At 38.1% G+C, this 27777-nt stretch overlaps 5 protein-coding genes across 8 annotated transcripts; 2 read left to right on the top strand and 3 right to left on the bottom strand.

Annotated features, from left to right (window-relative positions):
• Nucleotides 1-3229: 3229 nt before the first annotated feature.
• On the top strand, nt 3230-4400 carry LOC137748371 (elongation factor 1-beta 2-like). The gene is made up of 2 exons (XM_068488518.2): nt 3230-3427; nt 3609-4400. Exons 1-2 carry the CDS (start codon nt 3342-3344, stop codon nt 4186-4188), a joined length of 666 nt encoding a protein of 221 aa, XP_068344619.1. The 5' UTR covers nt 3230-3341; the 3' UTR covers nt 4189-4400.
• Nucleotides 4401-11133: 6733 nt separating this feature from the next.
• LOC137748882 (receptor-like protein EIX1) lies at nt 11134-14467 on the bottom strand. The gene is made up of 2 exons (XM_068489074.2): nt 11517-14467; nt 11134-11384 (listed from the first exon to the last, which is right to left on the bottom strand). Exon 1 carries the CDS (start codon nt 14361-14363, stop codon nt 11523-11525), a length of 2841 nt encoding a protein of 946 aa, XP_068345175.1. The 5' UTR covers nt 14364-14467; the 3' UTR covers nt 11134-11384; nt 11517-11522.
• A 1004-nt stretch (nt 14468-15471) lies between these two features.
• On the bottom strand, nt 15472-20171 carry LOC137746811 (uncharacterized). Of its 2 annotated transcripts, XM_068486821.2 has the most exons (11): nt 19783-20171; nt 19630-19659; nt 19446-19493; nt 18334-18453; nt 18037-18182; nt 17810-17957; nt 17564-17647; nt 16613-16728; nt 16447-16505; nt 16119-16209; nt 15472-15969 (listed from the first exon to the last, which is right to left on the bottom strand). In XM_068486821.2, exons 1-11 carry the CDS (start codon nt 19883-19885, stop codon nt 15742-15744), a joined length of 1173 nt encoding a protein of 390 aa, XP_068342922.1. In that variant the 5' UTR covers nt 19886-20171; the 3' UTR covers nt 15472-15741. The 2 variants fall into 2 exon arrangements, with proteins under 2 accessions (XP_068342922.1, XP_088537690.1); XM_088681564.1 differs by lacking the exon at nt 18334-18453 and having other exon boundaries at nt 19783-20074.
• Nucleotides 20172-20307: 136 nt separating this feature from the next.
• Nucleotides 20308-23640, top strand: LOC137746810 (cytochrome c oxidase assembly protein COX11, mitochondrial). Its single transcript, XM_068486820.2, has 7 exons — nt 20308-20449; nt 20713-21049; nt 21145-21197; nt 21546-21618; nt 21749-21853; nt 23038-23118; nt 23194-23640. Exons 1-7 carry the CDS (start codon nt 20367-20369, stop codon nt 23293-23295), a joined length of 834 nt encoding a protein of 277 aa, XP_068342921.1. The 5' UTR covers nt 20308-20366; the 3' UTR covers nt 23296-23640.
• Nucleotides 23641-24136: 496 nt separating this feature from the next.
• On the bottom strand, nt 24137-27337 carry LOC137746809 (uncharacterized). 3 transcript variants are annotated; one of them, XM_088681575.1, is made up of 5 exons: nt 27009-27198; nt 26855-26897; nt 26725-26776; nt 25177-25551; nt 24137-25090 (listed from the first exon to the last, which is right to left on the bottom strand). In XM_088681575.1, exons 4-5 carry the CDS (start codon nt 25540-25542, stop codon nt 24521-24523), a joined length of 936 nt encoding a protein of 311 aa, XP_088537701.1. In that variant the 5' UTR covers nt 25543-25551; nt 26725-26776; nt 26855-26897; nt 27009-27198; the 3' UTR covers nt 24137-24520. The 3 variants fall into 3 exon arrangements, with proteins under 3 accessions (XP_088537701.1, XP_068342918.1, XP_068342919.1); XM_068486817.2 differs by lacking the exon at nt 26855-26897 and having other exon boundaries at nt 27009-27337; XM_068486818.2 differs by lacking the exons at nt 26725-26776; nt 26855-26897 and having other exon boundaries at nt 27009-27278.
• Nucleotides 27338-27777: the final 440 nt, after the last annotated feature.

Here is a 27777-nt window from a genome sequence, read left to right as displayed (position 1 = left end):
TTTTTCGACCACCACCGGCCGTTTCACGGCAAAGCAAAGGTATCAAATTACTCATCTCACCTTGTGCTTCCTTTTGGTGCTTAGATTGGAGCCTAGGGTTCATATTTGCAGTCGGTCGGAGCTGGGAAAGCTCCGGCGTTCACCCCGTTGAGATAGGCCTTTTAGGCCATGTTGAAGAACCCAAAAGGCCTTAGGCCCGTGACACCCAAGCCCAAAACCCTTGGCTTTCAAGCCTCAGGGCCATGAGGAACTAGGGCCTCAAGCCCATTAAGCCCAATTTTGTTTTATTTAATTTAATTGTTTTTAAAACCAAAAAAAGCCCTTAAGGCCGTATCTGTTAAGGGCTTGAGCCCAAATTCTAAACCTATTTCCTTAAACCCAAGGCCCAAACCCTAGGGCCCAATCAGTCCAACCTTAACCCTAAACCCGGTTTGACCCATTGACTTTGACGCTGACCCGTTGACTTTTCAGTCAATGATGACCGTTGACTTTGACATCTGACCGGTCAACGTTGATTTTGACCGTTGACTTTTTGGGTTTTCGTCCGAGATCCCTATTAGGCTAGTTTCGATGTCTTAAACCCATTTCCGACGTCCGTTTTCCCAAATTAAGTCGTTTGAGTATAGTTGACTAAATGTCCCCCTTTATGTGCATAGGTGAAATTAATAGTGGCGATTCCGTTATTCCTGTTTGGTACAGCTTTGCACCAACAGTGTACGGTGAGTGGACCCCTTCTAAAAATGCATGTTTTAATAGTAGACATGCATACATGGAAAAGCATGATTTAACAATTATGTTCTATGAAATGCTTTGAGATAACATGTTTATTGAGGCTATTTTGAATTATTACTATTTTTCCTATAAACCATGTTCTTTATAGGATATTTGATGGATGACGATATAATATTTAGAACATGTTTCAAACACCTCTTTATAGTATAGATGATGGATGACTTTATGTTATGAAGTTGCTTTTCAATATATGTATGTTCAATGGTTTTGTACTTACCTAGTGGTCCCAATTCCGCTACGGGACGAGGAACAGATTCCGGTCCGTCCCGAACGATGTTTATGGTGTTGGCATAGGGTCTGAAGGGTTTTTCCTCTGGAAATTAGCACATGGACTGGGAGCTGGCAGGGGGCCTGGGGGTGATTTTCCTCTGGCAATTAGCACAGAGACGAGGAGTTGGCATGGGGCCTAGAGGGTATCAAACATTCACTAGTGATTACTATATATATATGAGATACGTTTTGAGACATTGCACGACATGCTAGGTTTCAAAAAACTAATTTTATCATGATATATGTGTTTTCATAAAACCTGGGGGTTAGTATGTTGATAACTGTTTTATTATATACATACATACATATATATATATATATATATATATATATATATATATATGTAGGAAAACTAATGAAAAAGGCTTGAAAATTTTGAGTTTTAATGATAAGGACAAAATAAAGGGTAAAATGAATAGTACCAGGATTGACTTTTTAGTGTAAAGATGTGGGGTTTCGTTCAAGTGAATAGTATCGCTGGCTTTTCGTTAAAACTCCCTATATATATATATCAACTTGGTCCACTCATGTTTGTTTTGCGTCCCCTTCAGGACCTAGGAACGAGGAATACGATCTAAGCTATGAGGCATTCCCGTACTAGTGATATCTTGCTATATTCTCTCTGCTTCAGCACCTATTGTAATAGCACTTTTCTATCTTAAATTTCCGCTTATACTCTGTATTAGACGTATACTCTGAACATGTTATGCCTTATCTTAATATTAAATTGTTAGTAGTTGAACTTTAGTATTGTGTTTTCGTCCCTGTTGCATGATTAGTCCCAATTTATGCATGTTTAGCATGTTTCTCAGTGTTTGCATAAATTAAATGGCTTTCATCACCCTTCGGGTGTCGGCCAGCATGTGACCATCCTGATGTCCCAAAGACATCGGGATCGGGGTGTGTCAACACCCATCTTTACACACTTCGACACACTTCATTGAATTAAACTTGGATCGAGATCACATTTGGTGACGGCTTGGTCCATTGGCAACGACTTCTAGGACCTCATCGTTAACATTTAGGCAATCAACATCTTCACAACCTTAATCTTGGAGAGCATGTTCGGCGTTTCCCTGGTGGTCTGGTGATACAAAGAACAGCGAGGTCTGCCTTGACATAATAAGGTTATAACCGAGGTGCGTCTATTGTTGGTTGAAAACTATTTCCACACCCCATCTTAGGCCTTGATTAAGCCTTGTGCCTTTGAGAATTTGTGGAAGGGGTCTCTCTTCGGAGTAGGCCCTACTATAAAGAAAAAAAAAATTTCCATTGTGCAAAAAGGCATTTAGACAACTTTTTTTTAAAATTAATTATTAAACCCACATCAGCACATAACAAATTTTTTTTTTACAGAATTGTGGCGAAATGATCAATTGATTTGTAACACATATTTTCAGGGACTACATTGTTTGATTTTCAATTTCAGGGACCATATTGATGGTGTGAGTTAATTTCAGGGACTGTCTTGATGGTGGGTCAATTTCACTGACCATTTGTGATAAAACCCGTAAATCTTATGGGGCCCATTTATATGCCACATTAGTACTTAACGAACTTTTTAGCAGAATTGTGACCGAAAAACCACATTGATTTGCGACACCTATTTTTAAGGACTACATTGATTGATTTTTAATTTCAAGGACCATCTTGATGGTGAGGGTCACTTTCAGGGATCATTTGTGATAAAAACCCTTACGAGCTGTCCCTGATGGATTGGTTGTAGAACAGCCTAAGATTATGGATTTGGCGTGGATTTGCTTCAGACGTTGAAGGCTTGTGCAGGTCTCGATTAGAGTTAGGAAGGATTTGGGGATTTGAGATTTCATTGGGAATCAATATTGAGAGTGTTAGTACGAAATTTATGCACCGTCGTAAAAGGTGGAGATACTGAAATTTGTTTACTTATAACAGAACAAACAACTGTGAGTAAGCCAAAACTGGAGGCCGATCAAAGACTCTTCGACAATCAAGTTAGTAAGCAATATTAAAAATTAAGCAGTAAGCAACATAATAAATTTGCGAACTGTATTACTAGAAATGAATCCTAAAATGATATATTTATACTAGTCGAAAATAGAACATTTTAGAATAGTAGAATCACATAAAAAATCTTAGAAAATATCTAAAGTAGTTATTCCTACTCGTGCTCATCTAGGGTTATTCCCAGCCCATGATAATATAAATAGCCGGCTATAATAATTCACTTCACTCCCGTTCTCGTTCGACCCAACTTCTCTGTCTTTAGCCGATTCTCTCCAACTCTCTTGCGGATCGCCATGGCCATCACCTTCTCAGATCTCTACACCGAGGCCGGTCTCAAGTCCCTCGAGGAGTTCCTCGCCGGAAAATCTTACATCTCCGGGTAACAATTTCTTCTTTCTTCTTACTTTTTTTTCTGTTCGATATAATATATATATATATATATATATATATATATTTTTTTTTTTTTCCGCTTGGATTTTACTTTATTTTTGGTTTTTGGGTTTTTGGTATAAATAAATATAAAAATTTGACGAATAATTCACTTCTCATCCCAATCTCAGAGACAAGCTGACTTTCGATGACATCAAGGTGTACGCCGCCGTGCTGGAAAAGCCTGCCGGTTCATTTGACAATGTGAGCAAGTGGTACGACGGCATTTCAGCCCAACTCGCTGCAACCTTCCCCGGCAAGGCTGCCGGAGTGAGAGTCAGCAGCGGCAAGGCTGAGGCTGCTGCTCCTGCTGCCGCTGCTGGAGGCGATGACGATGACGATTTGGACCTTTTTGGAGATGAAACCGAGGAGGACAAGAAGGCCGAGGCGGAGATGGCGGCAGCCAAAAAGGCGTCTACCAAGAAGAAGGAGAGTGGGAAATCCTCTGTTCTTTTGGATGTCAAGCCTTGGGACGATGAGACTGACATGAAGAAGCTCGAGGAGGCTGTTCGGAGTGTCGAGAAGGAGGGTCTGTTCTGGGGCGCATCGAAATTGGTTGCTGTTGGTTATGGGATCAAGAAGTTGCAGATCATGCTCACCATTGTCGACGACCTTGTTTCCGTCGATGACCTCATCGAAGAGCAGCTTACCGCGGAGCCCCGCAACGAGTATATTCAGAGCTGCGACATTGTTGCCTTCAACAAAATTTAAGTCTACTACTTCGGTGAACTACTCTTCGTTATCATAATTACTTGTTCGACTTGGATTTGTGGTACAATTTTCGCAAGTCAATCCACTTTTGATCTTATATGGATTTACTTAGTGTTTCTAGTTGTTGGCTTGTGCTATTTTGACTTTTGTAATGCCGAAATTTTACCATTAACGTGGGGGGTTTTAACATGAATGCTTAATTTCTATCCAAATTTTACTTCTTGGTGAATAATTGCTCAAACTGTTTTTACTTTTCAATCGATTGTATATCCAATCAAGACGAAGTTGGAAGTCGGGTCTGCTCCTTTGTATTTAGTTTCACTCTGTTTGGATGAATAAATCCGTTGTCTAATTAAATGGTATTTGTGAATTGCCTGGGAAAATTATGGGATATATGCATCAAGTTCGCTCATTTTTGCGAATTGTTTCTTTGATCGCTTTCCAAGTCATGATTGTTAAGGGTGGAATTGCTTGCTGTTACTCCAAGTGTTCAGTTAAATCGGGTTATAGCTGAAAATTAACTAGGTTTTGTGGATAATGTTTTAAGTAACTTTGAAATATTAGGTCATTATGTCAGTTGGCTAGTGATGTATATCTCTTCTCTGCGTAGTCAATATTATCATTCGTTCTTTCCTCTCTCTCTCTCTCTCTCTCTCTCTCTCTCTCTCTCTCTCTCTCTCTCTCGCTCTTGTACTTGTTATTAGCGATTATTCTCGAAAGTCTTGTTTTTAACATCGTGGTGCTGCCATGCTTTAGACTGATGTTTCATTTATTACCCTGTTCATAATGTGCCTTCCGACCATGTTCTAGTCAATTGCTGGGTTTTTTATTCGAAGGTGATGGTGCATGTTTGTTCTCTAGCCGACTGCATCTGTCCAACGTCTCTGGAATGATTATCTTTGGTACCAGAATGCAACGAGGTTGTATTTTCTGTCATAGTGAGTTTATCATACATATTTTAGTGAGTTTTCCTGCTTAGCTCTACGTTTCAACTTCATTGTGCAAAGTCGATAGGAAGCTGGCAAGTTTCCTTATTTTGTTTTCTGCTCTCTGATAGATGCAAAAACTGTATGAAAACCCATGAACTAAAAAAATTGCGTAGAAGTAACGTCACCAAACCGAGTTTCTTGTGTTCTACATGGTGTTTCTTTCTGTTGTTTGTGCAACAGTTTGGGGCTCAAACTAGATTGTCTGAGAAGTGTTGCATCTTTGAGAAGGGAAGTGCAAAATTTGCCGTTTTGGAACATTTGCATCTTTTGACAAGTACTGTTATATGAGTATGGCTGCCCAGCGAGGCTGCTCGGTTCGGGTTCTTCTACCAATGACCGATTCCGAGGGTCGTCTCCACAGTCCTAGCGAAGAACTCTTGTTTAGGTGATGGCTACTTGTCCTTTTGTCGAATGGGAGCGTTTCAAAGCGCAACCAAGTACATTTCGCTTGATACATGTTATATATTATGTACATCATGGTTTAATTCTTTAATTAATTACTGTGAATAATTTATATGCATCCTGGTGCCAATTTGCCTTTTTATATTTAGATTTTATCTATTTCCATTTATTTTACAGTTTTAGAACCAAGCTCGGGTCTGTGTTTGGAAAAATGGCAGGTTCCATTTGATTAATTAGACTAATTGATGAAAGCTTAACAACTCTGATTTGAAGGGATGGTATCAATCGCCATCGATCGTATTTACTCTTTATACCTTCGACTTCCAGGGCGCAGGTTGGTCTAAAGAACGAGAGTCAAATTTTTTTTGAGTGACGTCACTATTTATTTTCTTTTTAAGAAAAATTAATATAAAGAACTTCTAATTTTTACATTTTTAATCAAATTAAATCATCTAATAATTTTATTTAATAATAAAAACAAGAGAATAAAAATATAAAAATAAAAAGACAAAAAAGAGCAAAGCCCGGCGCGAGCACACACCTCCTCCCGTCCAAACTGTTGGAAAACTTCAAACTACGATCTCAAACGTACCTAAATTTAAACACGAGATTTTATCCACCACATGAACCCTAGCGGGAAAACTAAGTCTTGATGGGGGAGAATTGAGCACATAGCCATGGAAGCTATCTTGAAACCTCACCTCACGGTTTTTCATTGTTGGGAGGGGAAGAAAGCACAAAATGGAATTGGAAGCAAAATGGGCTTTTACTTTATTTTATAATTTACTAGATTCAAATATAAAAGTTAAAAAAAATATATATGAAAAGGAGAAAAGTGGGAGAGAAATGATTTTATTTTATTTTATTTTTTTCTAAATTAAAATGCAAGGATGACGAGGTTTGAAAAAAAAAAAAAAGGCTCTTCAAACATTTTCGATTTTGTGCTAAAAGATTAATATCAAGGATTTAAAGAAAATCCCCCTTTTTGAGTGGCTTCACCTTGCTCCTTAATGTATTTTCATCCCAAGTTTGTTATAAAAAATTTTAAAAACTGTTATTAGCACTCCGAAAATTTCATTTTGCATTATTCACAAGAAGGGGTGCAACATGGGTTGAGTCAACCCAAATTCGCTCATGCCCAACCCGATTTCAAACCCGATCGAGAGGTTAGAATGAAGTAAAAACCCGCCCAAACCCAACCCAACCTCAAGTTAATTATTTATTAGGTTGTACGAGCGGGTTCGGTTCATTTCTGTTCGGTTTTTTTACCGAAGCCGAAAACCGAACCGAAGTTTCTATTCGGTTTGATTTTTCTTTCATTTTTTTAGTTCAGTTTGACTTAGGTTGGTTTTTGTCGGTTCAGTTTATATTCGGTTTTTTTTTTAATTTTTTTATATATCTTTTTCAATAAGTCTAACACCGTTGCTTGGTACACTATATCACTAATGTATGCATTGTTGAAACTTCAAGGGGAGGTCATATGCATATTTATTCCATTACCAAAAATAAGGGAAGATGCATATATTTCAGTACCAGAAATGATAAAACAATGTAAATAATTATATGCAATGGGAAATTAACATAGAATCCATTTCATACCGTGTATTAGTTAAGCAATTGTGACACACCCCGATCGAAATCAAGGCGTGACGGTCAGCACGCCTTGATTTCGGTCGAGGTTGGGGCCCAAAACAGACAATATCGTGCTACGATGGAGTCGAGCCTGGGATGTGGTTGGGGCCCGGACTGGGTTGTGACAATTGGCTCCTGCCAAAATCCATTTCATCTTTAAGCAGTTGGCAATAAAAAACAATAGCAAATCCTTAAACTAATTGCACATGTACACAGTGTAATGTATTTGTTAGTAAGGGTTAGTTAAATATCATAAAACTTGTTTAAATGGGTTTAGAATTCGGTTCAGTTTGATTTTTCTTCGGTTCGGTTTATTTCGGTTTCGATTTGGTGCTAAGTTCGGTTATTTTCAGTTTTCAGTCTTTCGAACCCACCCCTATTGGGTTGGGTTGATGATTTGCTCGTCCATGTCAACCCAAACCCAGTCAAATTTTTAACCCAAATTACTCATGCACATATTACCCATCTCACTTTGTATTAAATACGCTAGATACAAGTTTGGGATGGCTATACCTGAAATTTATTGTTTGCTTTTCATTTGAACAATGAACAATAGTGTTGCTTTTATGTTTCTTTTGGTTAAAACATTAGTATTGTCTTGTCATTTAATTTTAACTTTGTATGGTTGAAACTTTAGAAATGTGTCCCACTCTATTTGGTTTATTATTTTTATGGATGGTGATGTGTAAAATTGAATTTTAAATAGTTTTGCATTACTTGGTTCAGAATTTGAGATTTATCTTATAAAGTAATGTGTTAGAAGATTAAATTTGATAAAATTGGGCAAACGCGAACCCGAATAAATCCCCATGAAACCGAACTCAACCAAACCCGAATTAGAAAGGTTGGGTTAGGGTTGGGTTGACCATCTAACTTGCCCAATTTGCCCGAGTTGCGTCTCTACTCGTAAATGTATTTTTCTTAAATATAGAAAGTTTGGAGTGTACAGTGAGAATTTTGAATAGCTAATAACAATCCTTAAATTTTAAAAATTGTATTTAATAAGAACAAGCATGATGAAAGTTGTTAGGTGTGCTTAAAAGTGATGTACATATACCCGAACTTGGATTGTCTGCCCTTCCCATTTCATACCCTTCCTATCCCCTCCTATTTCTATGGTCACGGTTAAGCCACGTCAACATTTAACATTGATATTTTTTTTTTAATTTTTTTTTACAGAAATAATAAAATAAAAAGCAATTGGAATATTAAATGTTGACGTGGCTTAACCGTAATCACAAAATATAGGAGGGGATGAGAATGGTATGTGATGGGGAGGGCAGACAATCCAAGTCCCATATACCCTCACTTAATCACTGTCTCTAAAACCCGTGTTGGATTCCATCCGGATCCACTTTGTGTGTATCCTAGAGATACCCCACATTTTAGCAGTTCATTGTATATCGTACGGTCATAAATTATTTAATTTTTTTTAATTTAAAATTAAACACAAATAGTATCTGACGAAAATTGATCGTACAATATACGATGAATGGATAGGATATGGAGATCCCCACAAAGTGAATTCGAAAGGATGCTTTTCCACAAAAGTCTCCATCTCTAAACCCGCTTTCTTTCCGGAGAATCCAAGCGAAAGCAAAAGCACAACCATCACGATTAACTCAGAAGCCGAAAGGCTGGTGAGGAGGACGGACGGCCATGGTGGCCACTTTCCCTGCTGCCTAACAGCGAGAACATGAAAAATTATTCTTTGGGTTCACAATTTAATTTCTAATGTGTGCAATTTGAGCTCACAAATTTTGGGTTGTGCAACTGGCCTAGTTGGGTATATTTTGTTTTCGCTTTTAGTCGATTTTGTTCACGTCTTTTTAGCAAAACGACAATGTGAGCGAGATTTTGGGTAGGTTTCTCTGCTTGTGTAGTTACCACTCTATAATTACAAATGTTTTGGTATTTGATTGCTCAAGACTCCCAAAGCGATCTTTCTACCATATAGATTTGACTGTTTACGACGAAGCCAAAGTTGCGATTGTAAAAACCTGGAGAAAATGTGATTTAAGAAAAGAGACTCAACTGTGCCTTTATTTATAAACTTATAGGAGTACGGAAAGTAAAATTATTTATAATAGTAGGGAATGTAAATTCATTATCCTAATAGAGTTACAATTCTAATAAGATAAGATCCAGTCTAAGAGATATGATAAGATTTGCACGATCACATTCATAATCTAATAGGACTGCAACAAATGATAACATGTTTTCTTAGTTTTTTGTGCTCACCTGACATCCATGAAAATATTTTTATTTAAATACAACATTGTTTTTATCAACTTTACCCCGAGAGCATAGTTCAACTGTTAAAAATCTTCACGCAATTGTTTCTAGATCTATATTTTGGTGCAATCTTGTAAGCAATATATTCGTATGTTATCTTCTTTTCACTGGACTCAATCTGACCAATTTGTGTAAGCTCGAATCTAACTATCTACCGATTCATTATTTGTATTAATACAGAACCTTGTACCTTGTATCCCACATGGTACCTCCTGGTCTTCTCTTTCACCACTCAGTGAAGCCTGCTCAGGAAGGGATTTGACTGCTATACATGATATCCTAGAGAATATCGGCTATAAAGACGATGGATTGACAAATGAGGTCGTATTTTTGTTTAATTAATGGAGAAGTATCTAATAAGTTGTGTTGTATATATATTTAGCCTTCTCAATAGTTACGTTCCACTGCAGCTCTCGTTCCAAATGTGAACTGACCAAATGCAGGAATCATTAGATTCAAAGAAATGTGGGGATTCTGCTTTTAAGCACTAGGACTTCAGAACCACAATTGAGTGTTATTCACAGGTTAGGTTCTTATTATGATACTTGTGGGAAATTCTGAGTAGAGGTTTGATAAGAGTTGCTTTCATGTTCCTACCGATATCCGAATTTGGCCTTCAATAGGATGTTCTTTACCTGACCTGTTAAAATAAATTACTAAACGCAGCTTCGTACGGAATTTTGTTTGGCGTTAGATTTCCAGTTAGAATACGATCGTTACATTTTATCTTCTAATTCATGATTGGAAGAATTGAAGAAACAAAATCGGTAGTTTAAGGTATCTTAGAGTATCTGAACTTAGTAACTCTACTTGCATGACCAATAAAAACAACAAAACTGAAAGAAAAGAAAAATTAGTAAATCCTTAATTGCTGCTTTCTCTGCATGTTTTATCGTTGCTGACGGTTCTATTTCGCTTTCAGTTCATTGGTGTTGGAACGATGGTTTCTCCAACAATTTTTGCCCGCCATAGTTTGTCTTATCTCATGAGTGACAAAGCCTCAGGAAGCTACAAACGATGCAATGCAAGCACTAGTAGTTTCCCCAGTTTGGCCCATTGCATGTTATCTTAGGCTGTTGCCCTTTCGGCCCTTGGAATGGACATTGAAGCGTAAGCTGCACTTAAGGAGGTACTATGCTTGAATCCAAAAGGAGCACAGCAGCTGGACAGAAGTGAAAATCTAGGCCGCTCGACCAGGTGCCTAGTTTGCCACTTCTCTCGGTTTGGCTCTCAGCTTATGTATCCTTCGATCGATCATACGGTTTAAAACCACTGGAGCCAAAGCTTCATCATTTCCACGGTTTAGATTTTGTCATTTACCAGCAGTAAATATTGTATTTGAATTGTTTTATTTGAATTGATTTCCCATGCGTCAAATGATTCGAGCATATAAATTTCTTTGACAAAATGGAAAGGAAAAATAGAAAGTCGTAAAAAACGTTGGTAGGAAGGATGTCATTCAAAAGCTTGTAATTTGTGTACAGAAAGCATATAGGGTTCCTGGTGTATTATTTCTGATGAAAAAAATAATAATTAGTTTGTTGATCGTCGTCTGATCATTGATAGACATATGCCCAAGACTGCAACCAATCCCTTGAACTAAAATTTACGGCAAACAAAACAATCATATGCAATCCAGAATTAACTGAATTTCTTTAGTAAATATCATGATTCAAAACATATACTGCAGAAAGGTCTTGATAAAGTAAACGTAAACATAAACTTCGTACAAACAATTTATACTAACAAATCATCTGCCAAGGACATTTAGAAGTAAAGTTCCTTATTATGACAACTCAATACTTGAAAACTTAAAACAGATAAGGCCCGTGAAGCTCTTCCAGTGAAGTGAACCCTTTTGTGTTGTCTCAGAAGGCGCTGAAAATAAAAATAAAAAAGCATGCATAATTAAGTTTTGAAGAACACAACCAAATTAATCAGAAAGACCTTATGAAGACATGCATGCATATCACTTAATTTAAGAAAAATAAATAAATCACATTTACGTACCATTGCTTAATTGAAGTGCCGCTTGATCAAAATCACCCTCACATAAAACCAATCATTCAAGGTATTCAAGAACCTGAAGTACGAGTATCTCCATGGCCTGATAAAAATCAGACTGCCACAAACTCCCCAAAATCCAACAATAAAGCCAAGCGCCATGTTGACGTAAAATCCCCATGTTATAAGCTCATCCTTTTCTTCTTCGTTGCTTGAGATTGGAGTTTCCTGTTGATCACCACACATCTTTGGAAGTGGAGGTCCGCACAGCTGGGGATTTCCAGCATAATCAGAGGGATCAAAACTTTGGAGCTGAGTGCCTGTTGGAATTTTGCCAATAAAGTTGTTGCATGACAAGTCCAAGACACTAAGACCATATATCTGAGCAAGGCTTGTTGGAATTCTGCCATGTATCAGGTTTCTTGACAAATCAAGTGCATCCAATGATTGCAACTTTCCAATCTTTGCAGGTAACTCACCTGTCAATCCGTTTCTCGATAAGTTTAAAGAAACTAACCCAACAAGATCCGTGATTTCACTTGGAATCTCCCCCGTTAATCTATTGCTCGAGAAATCAATTCTCTTCACAAGTCCCAAAGTGTTTCTATACGAGTGCATTCTTCCCTTCCATACGAATGTTGCATCATCCATATAACCAACGCCATCAAAAAAATCATCTCTTTGGTACAAATGTTGAAGGATCGGAGATGAATTTCCTTTTTGTGCCAGAACAGTCAAATCGTTGAGGCATTTTGGTATTGTTCCAGAGATGTTGTTGTTAGACACATCCAAGTTTTGAATGTTTGTTAGACGGCATAGTTCAGACGGCATGCTTCCGTTGAAGTTATTAGAGGAAAGCATCAGGATAACCAAGTTCTGAAGGCTAACCCCTAACCATTTTGGTACGTGTCCTGATAATTTATTGTATCCAACATCAATAACCTGTAAACTGGTGCAGTTCTTGAAGGATGAAGGAAACTCTCCAACAAATCTGTTGCTTCTTAATTTCAACGTTTTCATTTGATATAGTGAGCCTACTGTGGATGGAATTTTCCCGGAAAAAGCATTGTAACTCAAATCAAGCATGACTAGATTGTCCAAATGTGTCAAGCATTCTGGAAGTTCTCCAGAGAGATTGTTGCTTGAGAGATTAAGAAACAATAATCCATTGTATGCTTCACACAAGATAGAAATCGACCCTGAAATTTTATTATTAGAGAGATCCAAACATGACGCACGTGCTAGAGTTGGGGGAATTGGACCTTCAATTTGGTTCGAACTCAGCTGTACTTTGGGGTGATATACGAAATCCACTGTCAAATTTGCAAACATTTCTCCAATCTGGTTATTGGATAGATTGATATATGTCACGTTACGAGTCATACCCCAAAACCAGCTTGGAAGGATATCCACAATTTCAGCGTCAGAAATATCGAGGTATGCATACTCGTTCTGAGTTCGAAGCCATTTTGGAAAATATGGACCCATTTTGCAAGACCTCAAACATATATGGACCAACTGAAAAGGAGGAATCCAATCGGAATGGAAGTTTAAAGCTAGCAAGTTAGAGGACAAAGCCAAATACCTTAATCTGGAGAGTTTAGAGAAATGAATTTCTGAAACCACACCTTCCAGAGCATTCATACTCAGGTCTATACGCTCCAGATTAGGCATTTGCCCAATGCTTTCAGGTATTGTTCCACTTAATTGATTGTACCAGAGAAGTAATTCTTTCAATGATGAATATTTTGTGAGATTAGGAATTGATCCAGAAAGATGATTGCTTGAAAGGCTTAGAATCTCCAATGAGTTTTGATCAGGACATGTAGACATTAATATTTGAACCAACCAGGAAAGCTGTCCACTCAGATTGTTGCCAGAGAGGTCCAATATTTGCAGATTACATAACTTGGAAAAAGATTGTGGAATCCCTCCTTCAATTTGGTTAGAAGAGAGATCAAGATGAACAAGGCTGGCATTGGTTTTGGATAACCATACAAATATGGAAGATGTGAGTTGGTTGAAACGGAGATCAACATGAGTAAGATATTTTGAAGAATTCATGTTAAAAAGAGTAGTGGAATGAATTGCAGGAGAAGGAAGACCACATTGATATAATGTCAAGTTTGTAAGTTTTGGGAGCTTGCTAACTATTTCCAGCCAGTCAGGAACATTACTGAGATTGTTCCAACTCAGGTCCAGATATGTTAAAGAAGAAAGATGAGGTAGCCATGAATTGAGATTTTCTGCGTTAGCAAAGTAATTGAAGCTGAGATCAAGATATTGCAAGTGGGTAAGGTTTCCAACTTGACTTGGAAATCGACCACCAAAAGAGGCAAAAGAGAGATCGAGGTGTCTTAAATTGGAAAGAGAACCAATGAAATCTGGATGTCGGGTCCCATTGAAGTTAATCCACGAAAGGTCCAAATATTTCAAATGATGCAACTCAATCAGTTTAGGACTCATCATCTTACCTTGAAAAGCATAAGTGATATACTGCGGGTGTCTTTTCTGTTGAAGTGACTGTGAGTAAGCTTCAGGCGAAGAAGACCATCCAAGATTAAGTTGAGTAACATGGTTGGTTCGGTTGCTGCAGTGGACGCCTGCCCATGTGCAACAATCTTGCTTGTGGACTTCTCTTCCCCATGAAGAGAGGAGATTGTAGTGATCCACGAGGCCCTGTTTGAAGGCAAGGAGTGCTTCTCTTTCCCTCTCAATGCACCTCATCACTCCTCCTGAAGAAATATTTTTGAATCCAAGGGAAAGGGAAGGGTTGACACATTGTAGTAAAGTTAGCCCCAGAATTAAAGCACGAAGGAGTTTGTTCAAGCACCTGATTCTGTCACCCTCCATCTTAGTTCAGCTAGGGTGGTTCAAATGGTTAGGACTCAGTGTGGTATGGAAAAACCCCCGACAGTTTGTAAGAATAATGTATGTTGGCTGTGAATAAAGCTTGGTAATGTGTTTGGTTAAATAATAAACCAAATCAAAATGTAATATACTATGACTTGCATACTTGTATTTGACGCGTTTTCACTGTTTTTGTTTCGATTGAATATGAGTTATGTTTTTTCATTTCGTTTATCATTTCGTCTCAATTATGTTACAAAGAAATGTTCACAGTCACGTAAATTACCAGTTGAGGCAACAAGTGACGAACAAAATCAATATTTCCAACAAATGGAAATGTATTAACTTGACTTAGTGATTTTTTGTCTTTCTATTTTTTTTAATAAACGATATTATCTACACTAGCCTAACCCTAGACTGTAGTACTAAATGACAGTGATTTTTTGTCTTTAAAATTGTTATATGTATATGCCTTAGCCTTTAGCATAAATATTTCATGTGCTGCTTCCGCAAAAGTCAAGACTCAAAAAGGCAGGCATGATCAGTGATATAATTACTCAAAACCGTGTTTTTTGTTTTCTTGTTTCTTTCGGTGTAAATAGGAATTTCGTTGAATTGGGAGATTTATCGTTGACAAGACTTGTGGAAATTTGGTATGGGAAGCAAGAACCAATTTGTGGGAGTGCATCAGGGTCAACATTATTGCTCACTTTTCCACGAAACTGACAGGACTTGTGGAAATTAGTACAGGAAGAAAGAATCAACGACTGATAGGACTCGTGGAAATTGGTATAGGAAGAAAGAGCCAATGCGCGGGAGTGCATCAAGGTTAATATTATTGCTTGCTTCTACTAGACTGACTTCTCTTTTCGGTGGAAAATTGTTTTTCATTTTCATTTTATTTTTTGTTTTTCAAACACACAATTTTACAAGATTTGAATTTAATATTTTCAACTTATAAGTGAAAAGAAATATCTCTGGTCTGTAATACTAACTGTCGTGGGAATTGTTAGTAAAAAACCGATCATGCCACAAACAATCTATGACATAGTATGTTTGGGTGAGAGATTTTCAAGCCATGGAATTGAAAAACAAATTATAAAGGAAACGATAACAAAATGAGAAAATTCTTCAATAGTGCGAAGTAGTGAATGATACGAGATGAATATCTAAGATGAAAATAAAATATCTAAAAGTTGTTGAAATTGAATTGAACGGCTAAAACTACTGTTCTAAAAATCCCCGCCTAAGCACTATGCGGCTAGCCACCGCCTCGATAAATCACTAGGCATTGGGAAGATTAAGATTGGGCGCCTAGACTCTCTAAGTAATGCACAACTCTAAGACCGTACTTGTTACAAAACTATGTAGGATATTTTGCTCACTTGTATTCTGCAATCTCAAAAACTCGGGCAGTTCCATCAGTAGATACTGAAACAAGAAACTCTTGGTTGGCAGAAACGGAAAGAGACTGTATAGTTTCGGTGTGGCCGCTGAAGGTTCTAACACAATCCCCAGAGCGACCGTCCCAGACTCGAACCTTTCCATCCCCACAACCTGTTGCTAGGTAATTTGATTGACCAAGCCATGTCAAGCATGTCACTCCATCCTGCCAACAAATAAGATTTTTCCATTAGACAGTTGCAGCAATTTAAAATCTACAATGATACTGGCTGGAAGCTAACATGCTTGTAACAACTCGGAATGTTAGAACGAACCGGAAAGGTACATATTATACAAGAAGAAACTCCAACAGACCTCATGTTCACATGTAGCACGGGCCGATGAAGAAGGCAAGTCCCAGATAACAAGCTTCTTATCCATGCCTCCTGTTGCAGCCCAAGGGGAACTGCCATACCCAATTTAATTTATGAGTATAGTGAAAGATTACTACATGCTTTAGAGTCACATTGATTGCAACTGCAAAGATATATACAACACAAAGTTTCCTTGTAATTTAGGACGAAGGAGGGAAATGATGGAGGTGAGAAGTCAACAAGTAATAGCTTTTTATCAATCCAAAATTGCAGCAGTCTATCATAATTAATTGCAGTTCAATCTGACTGTCCGAGAGGCTTGGATGTACCTTGGTGCAAGCCCGATGCATTCGACAGAATCTGAATGTGAAGCCAGGGAATTAACAACCTGTTGATGGGGAAAAAAGGAATTCTATTAAAAGCCTGATAATTCTAGATGTGAAACCAAGGAACTAACCAACTAAGGAATCGTAGTGTAACAAAATTACATCATACCTTTCCGGTAGTTATGTTGACGATACGGATAGAACCATCTTCAGCACCAGTATAAGCTAGAGTTGAATCAGAGCTTATTGCCAAACATGTTAAACCAGCAGTATGGTATGGGTGACCTAGAAGACAGAAAAGGTCAAAAGTTTACAACAAGAGGACAAACAAATACCGTTTTTGCGACAAGTTTCAAATAGACAAAACTGCTGAATATCAGAAAAAAAAACAGTTCAGTCTTTCATTTCCTGTTAACGTTACCAGCTTTTAGCAAGATAAATATGGCACTACTCACTAGCGTCAGATAAAAACGAGATATTGAGACCAGCATAAGATGACAGATTTAGTCTGCACAGTTTATGCAAAGAAGCTGAAAACTCAGGACTAGCATGCCGAGCTGCACAGGAACTAACTCGTGATACATAAGGATGATAGACGCTAGCACCATGATAGAAAAGGTACTTAAGTTAGCTGATAGAACTAAACGAAGATGAAGGTAATCAAATTTGGTGAAAGAATGAAAAGACAGAGCTTCAACCCAAGTTTCTGTGTTGACAGTGACACCTAATGAAAACTCAAATTTTGGCCAATATAACTCAAATTTCCGCCGATAAAACATGTATATTGGCCGAAATTCAGACCTTGTATGTGAATGTCATTCTTCTCAGATATAATACAACAAAACATCTGAGTATCATCCTTATCATTGTTTGGTTTAGGGGTTCTCTGCTCTCATATTATGGTTACGAACTGGTAGCTTCTTAATGAAGTTGGAACATTGCAACATCAATTGGTCACAGGTAGAGTAAGCAAACAGATCAAGCACATTCATATCTTCCTAGGTGTTTTCAAAAGTTAAAACAATCAAGGGTTCATACTACCCATTTTCTATATTGTTTTGCTCCAAAACTTCAACTAACTTGTAAGAGGAACAACATAGGAAGGTTATCAGATAACTACCTTGTATGACATGAATGTTTTCGCCACTTTTTGGATTCCATATTCTCAAAGTTGCATCAGCAGAACCAGTGCATATTGTTTTACCTTAAGCAAGCGGCAAAAGACAATAGTGACAGTTTAAACAACGTCGAAATGCTTTTTGAATCAGTTAAATAAATTAAATGCATGAGAATAGTTTACAAAAAATAGAGCAAGGGAGTGAGAGAGAAGCAGACAGATAGAAGTACAATGATGAAGAATAGTTACCATCAGGGGTAAAATCACCACAACTCACGTTACTACCATGGCCTGAAAACATATTAAGATAGGAACCACTGTCAGCATTCCACATCCAGACCGTGCAGTCCTCCGAACCAGCGAGGACCAGATGCCCTCTAGGATGCCACCTGACCCACTGTGAATCACAAAGTTCATATTAAATTTTAATAAAGTAAAGTATAATCACAGTAAGAAATAGAGCCTAAAAGTTTTACCTCGATGCCCCCTCCAGGACCTTCAAGAGTTCTTTTTCCAACTCCGTAAGCTACATCCCAAATTTGAATAGTTCCATCCAAGCTTCCGGATGCAAGCAACTTCCCATCAGTACTAAATGATAAACTAGAAACAGAATCCTTATGACCTGCAGAGTAGCGTAGATGAAGTTAAACTACGGCATAAGATCCAATGAGTACATAGTTTGGTACTTTTGAGCTAGGTTTCTAGTATAAAATTGGGTTCAGACAAAAGCATAAGAGCACGTAAAGTATGCAGACATTCTCTTGTACACCTACCTTGGAGCTCAAAAGCAAAATCTCCTACTCCAATTCTCCAAAGAAACCCTCTGTCATCTCCACCCCCGGTTGCAACAAAAGCAGGATCTGTTGGGCTGCACACAACTGTGTAAAGCTCACCTGTCCCAGAAAGGAAAGGAAAATAGTTGAAACCCTAAACCTTCAAGTAATCCAAGAAATAGAATTGCCCGACCTAAGTGGAAAAGCATCAAGCTAGATCCAAATCTAATACAGATTTTATTGAAGAAGTTGAGGTTCCACCATAAAACCAATAGGCAATAATGGGAGTAGCCCAACTATAAGCACAAGCAAGGTCAATCTTCTCATCAATGTGGGATTCATTCTCAACACGCCCACGCAAGTGTGGCGAATTTTCAAGCCTAACACGTGGACAATGCAAACTAGGGTGACGTGGACAACGCAACTTGGGTGACATTGAGCATGTGTGGCCATTGGGCTTCACACGGGGGACAACCTGTTCTAATACCATGAAAAAGTTGAGGTTCTACCATAAAACCAATTGGCAATATGGGGAGTAGCTCGACTACTTATAAGCACATGCAACGTCCCTCCTCTCATCAATGTGGAATTCATTCTCAACATTTATTTCCTAACCAACTCATGTGCAGATAAAATAAACAGCAACATATCATATATATTTTATTTCCTATTCCTAGCACAAGAAAGCAACTGTCAATAACTCCATCGAGGGGCAGAATAATCTACAGTCCCAAAATCAATGCGGCTAGAGAGTGAAATAAATGTTAACCCTTGCATCTCATCTCAGTGATGTCTACAACAATCACCTTAAGAAAATCCCTTCAATAGAAGATTCTGACATCCCTCCACAATAGTAAGTTATAAAAATGCAAAAATATAAAACATTTCTGCCTAAGGCTCTAACTATTTGCCGCTATCGCGGTTGAGTTTCACTCGAAGTGCTTTTTGAAAGGCGTACAATTTATATGCTTCTTGCAAGAAGCACTTCAAGTGTTTTTCCAAGATTCACTTGCATTTTTACTAAAGATTGGTCTCATAAGCACTTTCAAACACACCCATAATGTCTGTAGCAGCTGAAACGCCGAAAGAAGCACAACAACTGAGACACTTACCCGTATGGCCAGTAAACGTGTGAACGGAGTCATCGTCATCAGGCTCATCTGAAACCACCATAAAACATTCATACATACCATACCAAATCAATGGAATTAACCCACGAGGAAAAACAAAACCAAACCCATTTCACACAAATCATTAGTGTCGGAGACAATATCGGTTCTAGAGAAGTAAGCATACCAGCACTTTGATCATCTGCATCAGGAAGATCTGCAACCCACCACAAATTAACAAAAATTTCACATATTATTCTTTACACAAAATATATTAATGCATGCATACATACATTTACATATATATTATATATAGAAAGAGAGAGACGGGGATGAGGACCTTCGTCATCAACAGCGGATTCGCGGATTATGTCATCTTCATCAAGAAATATGTCCCCCTGGTCATCTTCTTCTTCATGAAAATCATGAGCTGGATCGTTCATCTTCGTCTCTAACACACAGACAAAGAGAAGCTAAATAGGGCTTGAACGTCTAGAAAATAGCAAGGCGGAGGAGGTTGGTGGAGTTGTCACGTCTGGGCTGCAGCGGCGGGGGCGCAGCAAGAGACGGAGAGAGAGAGAGTTGGAGGAGGAAGAGTTGTGTGGCCTTGAAAGTGAATGTTCCAAAGGCCTACATTCCTTCTTTCCAAACACCAGTTATATCCCGACACGTGTAAAATATTTCTTTTTTATTAACTTTCTATTTCAATGGCGGTTCAGGTTCTGGGCAATTTTCAGGTCTGCCATTTTTCTTCTATTTTTTCAATTTTTTTGCTCCGATTTTTGCTGGGAGCTGAAGCAAAACTCCAATTTCAAACCCCAATTTCAAAATTAGGGTTTTGCAGAATCATCATCTTCTTACTGTCTGTTGGTTGGAGAGATGCTGCCAGTGTTAAATATCAATTGAAATCCGCTCTCGTCAACCATGTCATGGTCTAGGGTTTGTAAGAGAGCTCTTCCCCTCTCACCCTACCTCAACAGCTCACACCTTTTCACTCTCCACTTCAGGTAAATATCTCCGTTGCTTAAAAGGACATGATTTCCGCACACCATTTTTCTCGTTCCGCAAGACCCTGTTTATTTCTGTCCCTTGATTCTCGATTGGATTATTCAATTAAATGGCAAGGATTAAATAGCAGTATGCAGAATCCGGGAAAAAAAAAGTGCGGAAATCGCTTCCGGGATTAAAATTGCAGTTGGTGAAGATAACTTGTGTGAATGCCATGTATCAAGTTTGAATCTTTTGCTGTTTCATTGATTTGATGATCCAGATGCATACCCAATTGTAATTTTAGTGGAGGTGGAAGTAGCATTAGTGCATATCAGAGGCATTTCAGCCATGGTGGTAAGAATATGTGGCAGCGCTTTGAATTAAGCTCGTTCAACCAGTGTGGCAGTCAACTCTCACCATTTGCATCTCAGTCTCTGTTGAGAAGGATCCAGAGACCCTATTCTTCTCTGGCTGCCACGCAACGAAAATCACGCAAGATGCTTTACTACTTGACGGGTTTGGTTTTTGCAATGGTGGCTGCCAGTTATGCAGCTGTTCCTCTCTACAGAAGATTCTGCCAAGCTACAGGGTATGGAGGCACTATCCAACGCCGTGAGGTCTGATTCTTTTCGATTTTTCGGGCTGTAATATGGGTTTCTTTCATTCCGAATTTGTTTGATTTAACAGTGGTTTGCTCCTTTGCTTTCTTTAGAGTGTTGAACAGAAGATTGCTCGGCATGCTAAGGATGGCACAGTCACAAATAGGTCCGCGTTCTGCTTCTAAAGTAACTGAGCTTTGTCCTCTTCTTATTTTTATGAAATTAGTAAATCCTTAAGTTTCATTTTGTTGTTGCTTTTTACCCTCCTGCAAAGCCTTAAGTATTCATAAATGAATTCTTTCGGTCACTACCCGTATCCCAATTACACACGAGTTTCACTCACTTTCAAAAAAATAATTATGAAAACCTTTGTTTCTTATTCTAGAATCATGAGTCGGAATTTCATTAGTGGATTCATCTTTGGAATGATGTTGTTCTCAAAGATGTGTAATTTTGTGACTTATGTTGAATAAATTTGCCAGCATTTAGATTTCTATATGACATCCTTTTGCAGGGAGATTGTGGTGCAGTTCAATGCTGATGTGGCTGATGGAATGCAATGGAAGTTTATTCCTACACAAAGAGAGGTTTTTCCTTTCACAATATATTTATTTATTCGTATATGCATTATTAATCTTCATAACATTTTTTTCAACGAAAAGGCTCACTTTACAATTTTGTTGCTTTACCGTAACCTTCTTGCTTTATTTCTGGAAGGTAAGGGTCAAACCTGGAGAAAGTGCACTTGCTTTCTATACTGCTGAAAATCGAAGTTCAACTCCAGTAGTTGGTGTCTCCACATATAATGTTACCCCTATGAAGGTACTGCTTGATAATCTATCTTTTAGTGCTTTGTCATGCTTGTTTGAATTGGATTTCTAGACTCTAGTATGAACAGTGTCTCAATTTATTATTCTTATTGGGTTCCATAAACCTTGATTATCTAGATCTTATGGAAATGAAGTTTTCACTTATTTTTACTTCTGATGTTGATTATCTTGAGAGGTTTGATGGTCTAAGCTTCTTGACTAAATTTAGATGGCACCTTTGGGGTAATTAAGCTGTTGAAATATGCTGTCATAAGAGGGTACCTGAAGGTTGAAGTGTGCTGTTGTTTTAGGATTTCTTGAAAATTACAACAGTTTGCAACCAGAGACAGGTGGTAACACAAAAAATGGTTTTTTTGGATGAGCTTGAGATAGCTCTATACAATGCATTGAAAGTTTCCATTTTCTTGGCTTTCAGAAGATAGTTTATTATATTGATGTAATTTCTTGACATAGAGAGTGGTCCGAGGATAGTGAAGGAACAAATAGAAACACTGTATGAAATCAATGCCAGCCTAACAAAACATTTGAAAGATGCCTTGACAAATTGTTGCTGTATCAATTGATAATATGTGTCAATGTGGCCTTAGAATTGAAAGCAGATTTGTGTGGGGAAAATGACTAGTCATGAGAAGCATCTCGTGAAATCAAGAGCACTTATGACAAGCCAAGGGATCATGGGTTTGTGCCAGTTTCCATCGAATATGCAGCTTTTGAAATCATGAGGAAGAAATTAGTTGGGTTGCACTTGATCCTGGTAGGGGCTAGTGAGAACCTGGTCCAGATGGTTTTCCCATGACAGTTTTCCAAGATTGTTGGGATGTGTTCAAGGGTGATTTCTCGACTCTTTGCCGGGATTTCTTTTCGGGATTGTTAATGCTTACAGTAATATCAGTTGTATTTGTTTGATTCCGGAGAAACCCCATCTTAGCAGTCCATCAGCTTGGTTATAAGTTTGTATAAGATTGTGGCAAATTTGCTGGTACAATGTGATTTAGGAGTCGTCTAGTGTAAACATATGTTCACTTTATTTCGGTTCCAAAATCATGCCTATTGTTTTGGTATTACATTTTTCAATAACCTTTCCGATCTGACAACTTAAAAGCCAGCTTCTAGGAGTTTCATGCACTTCACATTAGAATGTCTGGGTTCTGATAACGTAATGTTCCCTTTTCCCAGGCTGCAGTTTACTTCAATAAAATACAGTGCTTTTGCTTCGAGGAGCAGCGACTTCTTCCAGGGGAGCAGATTGACATGCCTGTAAGTAGTGTGCCTTAAAATACTAATTGCTTAGAAGCAAAATTGATGTACTGAAAGACACGTTACATTTTGCAGGTGTTCTTTTATATCGACCCTGAGTTCGAAACAGATCCGAGAATGGATGGCATCAATAACATAATTTTGTCCTATACATTTTTCAAGGTTTCAGAGGAATAAAGACGGTCTGCCGTCCGCCACTTCAATAACCGCGAACATGATTCGCATTAAGTTATAGAAACGACCAGACAACGACCAAACTCGAAATGTCGAGGAAGAATAGGGCAAAAAAGATCATTTATATCAGTTTTTGGTGTATTCTTTTCCATATTTAAATGCAGATCATGTTTCCTCAGCAGATTTCAATTTATTACATGAAATCTCATGACATCGACCAACCGAGGGCAGGGTTTTATTTGGATGAAAAGATTTAAAGGAAGGGGTCTTGGTTTACATGCCCTACATTGGTTATACATTCATTTGTTTCTTCTCACATTTCAAATACATTGTTAGTTTTATGAGCTATTTGTGCGTTATATTTAGGTCGAATAATGAAAATAGCTACCACTAATACCTCTTCGTTCTGTTTAAGTCAGTACATTTGCACGACAGCATACACCTGCAGTCGAGGTCCCTAATCCGATTCCCGCCTCCCCAAGTATTGCTTGTATGGTCCCCTAGAAAGAGGGATACCTGAGGCCCGATCTAACAAGTATTGCTTGTACAATGTGCCGTCTTTGAAACTCTTGATGAAGAGACGTCTCGTCTCGTCTCCCTCGTAAAAAGGATCTTTTGAATGCTCGACTTTGGAGGAGCGATGACTGATATTAACCTCTCTTAAGTCGGACTTGCCGTAGAAATGGCATTGCCTTTGGTGGCAATGACGGCCATCCGTTGATAAGGAGGAATGCCCTCGCTTGCCCTATTTTTGCATTAGCATAAGTGGTATAGTAAAGCATTTCCCAAACTCTTCCGTCCCAGAACATAAAAGTAGTGTTCAACATGAACAAAGATTAACAAATTAAACACCAACAAATACAACTAGCTTTTCTCACTTCACCACCCAAATCAACAAAATGCAAATGACAAATATACAGATTTTAGAGAAGGAAGGGGACTGTATTGGCGGACGCAATGAACACATGGCAGAGCTGAAAAAGGGAAAAACGGGTGGAAAAACTACAACCGCTATTTCGGGTTTACAAGACGCATCAGATAAACGGTGACTGCAATCTTTAACTTTCAAAAGATGCAGCAAACAACGTGACTCTTGCAAACACTACATGATATTGAACCTGCAGATATCTTGTATCTGTACATGCACCTCCAGAAACCCGCCAAACATGAGTCTTCTTGTAAGCTTGAGAACTATACACCCTACGGACCCTAAAATTGGGATTGACAGTTACTTCCACCACCAGAACTGTCTAAACAAGTATATTTTTCTCATCCGAGCATCGTATGTCATGAAAGCTCGAGCTTTGACAGGGTCAGCATTCAAATACTCAAATGCATACATCTGTTTAGCCTCTTCCAAACCATCAATCTCCATCACAGCCTGTAGTAGTTGAGAGGCATCAATAGGGTATTTGCTTTGCTCCATTGCATCAGCCAAGCAACGAATGCTTGATGCCACAGTCATCAGTGCATCCTGAAGGGCTTCTGAGTCGCGAGGGCGTTTTGGAAGTTGTCTAAGTGGCTGGACCAGAGGGGGGTCTTGACTACCATCTGGCAACTTGGTAAATTCTTCTTCTGGTCCACTATATGACTCGGTTCCGTCTGTCTCACTTAGGTCATCTGAGCTTGGAGAAAGAAATGAGGCAGAATCATCTTCAAAATTCTTCATCTCACTTGGATGGCCTCCATCCTTCATCTTAGCCCAGCGACTAGGGACTTGATAGTTTCCACAAACAATTTTGAGTTCATCAAACATCTCTATCGGCTTTCCTCGAAACCCTTTTGCATCAGGATGTGCCTATTTATGGAATTAACAATATCACCAATATGCAGACAATAAATATAAGCATGAACAATGAAAGAATAAAGAAGAAATCCGCTCACTGCAATGTATCTCTTCCAAAGTTCTTCATTGTCACACTCGATCATCTTTGTAGTGGGATTCCACCTGAACCCATCTTGACTCAGGATATCCTTCATTGCCTTATACCTCTTCTTTATGGTCTTAAGACGATTAATGACTTTTTGATTGTTTAAATTCAAGTTGAAACGAGAGTTCACAGCAATACAAGCAGCAGTGTAAGCATGTTCATTAAAGCTCTTGTCAATTTTGTTTCCATGTCTAGCTTGAATAGCAAGGCAATCAATTAAACACTTATCCATTGCAAGTGACCATACAACGTTTCTTCCAACATTTCTTCCTTTGTGCTTCAAATCCCTTCTCTGTCTATGCAGGTCGTAGTGATCCATCTTTAACTCCTAAAAGAAATTGATAACAAATAAATAAACCAATAACTAGTATGGTACTGTATGAAAAAAATACGGTGAACATAAACTTGCAGGTGGAAAGTAATTATATGAAATCCTGAGGAACTCAAGCATATCAACACAAGAAAGAAAGAAAAACAATGCATATTGGTTTTCGAGATCAACTACTACTTGCAGTTTTTCACCCACCTTTATAATCTCCCGAACTGGCCATCATGATGACCCTAGTATAAGATATAACAACTATAATATATATTTAATTCACAAGAAAACGACCAAAATATGTAAGATTTTCAATCACACGTCTGCCAGAGGTCATGATGGTCAGTCAAAGGGTTATATGTTCAGCAAATAGACTCTAGATTTTGATAACTCTAACCACTAAAAATCCACGTACGAATTAACAATTCCATGTAGGAGACCGGAAATGATACTGAACTATGTTCCCTAATCCATTGTATCGGGAAATAATTGTGCTATGAATCAAACTTTTACTTCTAAATCACATATATCTCCTACTATTGAAAGTGTATTTATTTATTAATGAGATATGAAATCATACAACAAATAATAAAATTACGCTCAGCATACAATGATGATAACTACTACTTACTGCTCCTACCCATACTCCTATTAGATTAATCTCACAGGTAATGATACTTTCACTCGAGATCAAGGGGAAAAAAAAAAAAAGAAAAAAAAAGATAGGGGCCAATTAACAAATGTGGAGGTGTCCCAGGGATTCATACACAATGGTAAACTTCCATCAAACATCTCATAGGAACTCATACGCAATGGTAAACTTCATCTAACATCTTGTACCACAGAAACCAAGTATTTACTATCAAAGACAAAATAAAAGAGAAAGAATGCACTTTTTTGGAACTGAAGAATGAAGATAAATGTACAGATAAAACGGAGGTCAAGGGACAAAGGAATTGTAAATGTACAGATATTTCTAGCCTCCCACCCTCCCACCCTCCCACCTCCCCCTAAAAAAAAAAAGCACTGGTCAATGAAAAGAAGAAAAGGGATGGGGAGACCTAAATAATCAACTACATTTTACAAAGTCCTAGTCTTTCGTCTACGTCCAGTATAAAATAACAATTCTTCAAACTACACAGACTACATTGAGAAAAGCAAGTAAGAGTTTGATTTCCTTACAGGAGAATTGCAGGTTGTAACTCAAAATTGGTCACAATTGCGTGTTTCCATTCTGCGAAAACGAAAGTAAAGTGCATATTCATATAGATTGGTGGTGACTTCAATCTTTTCACTGGAAAAAATTCATTACCTATTCATATGAAAATTTGCATATTATCTAAACAAGCTCCTAACTGCAAGCAATTAGAATAACAAGCTATATTATACACTCGCACACAGTGATATACTGTATGCATATATACAAATATACATCTATACATACAGAGAGAGAAAGGGAGAGATACCCTGGTCAATGGAGAGAGGAAGTAGCGGTCTCTGAAGTGGTGGAGCTCTCTCGCCGGTCAGATTGCCAATTCCCACTGCATATGATCGCCGGGAGATGCAGAGACGGCGTTAGGATGAGGAATGAGGACCGCTACCACACTTCATTTGGGAAATTAGGGTTTTCTGTTTGTAATTTTGGTTTTATTTTTCTCGAGAAAAGTTGGGAAAAATTTTCCCGAGTATTGACACTTTCTCGAAAGCCAAACGCTTACGTAAGAGTTTGTAGATTTGCAGGAAGGACTTATCATGAAGTGCCACGTATACAGGAAGATTTAGTTAAGGTCAGAATGATATTTTTCATGAGAAATATAAATGCATTAAAGAAAAAACTACAAATACAACCAGTAGTTAAGTGAAGAGGATTTATGTTTGATTTTTATTAGAGACGAGTTTGAATCATATTATTGTTAACACATTGTAACACTAAGTCCACCCCCTCCTTCTTAGCGTAAATAATATCGTTTGTTAAAAAAAAAAAGACTCTAAAGCAGGGAATAGTGCAACCCCAAAAATAAGAATTGGAGGTACCCATTTCTACATTAGTGACATCTGCAAGAAAATTGTCCTCCCGAAAGTTGTGACTCCACGTAATGTTTTGGAAGGAAGACATCAAGCTTCTAATGTACATAATGATAGATCGGATTCTCCATGGTATTTTGAATCTCCCTTCAACCACATTAATGACCTGTTTAGAATCTCCCTCCACGCAAATATTTTGAAAGCCTCTAT

This window comes from Pyrus communis, chromosome 2, assembly GCF_041283825.1.
Source record: "Pyrus communis isolate YQ-2024b chromosome 2, ASM4128382v1, whole genome shotgun sequence".
NCBI classification, from domain to species: Eukaryota; Viridiplantae; Streptophyta; class Magnoliopsida; order Rosales; family Rosaceae; genus Pyrus; species Pyrus communis.
This window is presented reverse-complemented; position numbering and strand designations above follow the sequence as displayed.

Bases quoted from the DNA above. Each gene is read 5' to 3' on its own strand.
- LOC137748371 (XM_068488518.2), top strand. From the start codon at position 3,342: ATGGCCATCACCTTCTCAGATCTCTACACCGAGGCCGGTCTCAAGTCC. The intron at 3,428-3,608 runs GTAACAATTTCT...TCCCAATCTCAG, and splicing joins GGAAAATCTTACATCTCCGG to AGACAAGCTGACTTTCGATG.
- LOC137748882 (XM_068489074.2), bottom strand. From the start codon at position 14,363: ATGGAGGGTGACAGAATCAGGTGCTTGAACAAACTCCTTCGTGCTTTA.
- LOC137746811 (XM_068486821.2), bottom strand. From the start codon at position 19,885: ATGAACGATCCAGCTCATGATTTTCATGAAGAAGAAGATGACCAGGGG. The intron at 19,660-19,782 runs GTCCTCATCCCC...GGTGGGTTGCAG, and splicing joins ATCCGCTGTTGATGACGAAG to ATCTTCCTGATGCAGATGAT. The intron at 18,183-18,333 runs GTAGGTGTACAA...GCTACTCTGCAG, and splicing joins TTTTGCTTTTGAGCTCCAAG to GTCATAAGGATTCTGTTTCT.
- LOC137746810 (XM_068486820.2), top strand. From the start codon at position 20,367: ATGTCATGGTCTAGGGTTTGTAAGAGAGCTCTTCCCCTCTCACCCTAC. The intron at 21,619-21,748 runs GTTTTTCCTTTC...TATTTCTGGAAG, and splicing joins TTATTCCTACACAAAGAGAG to GTAAGGGTCAAACCTGGAGA. The intron at 23,119-23,193 runs GTAAGTAGTGTG...TACATTTTGCAG, and splicing joins GGGAGCAGATTGACATGCCT to GTGTTCTTTTATATCGACCC.
- LOC137746809 (XM_068486817.2), bottom strand. From the start codon at position 25,542: ATGGATCACTACGACCTGCATAGACAGAGAAGGGATTTGAAGCACAAA. The intron at 25,091-25,176 runs GTGAGCGGATTT...TTCCATAAATAG, and splicing joins TTTGGAAGAGATACATTGCA to GCACATCCTGATGCAAAAGG.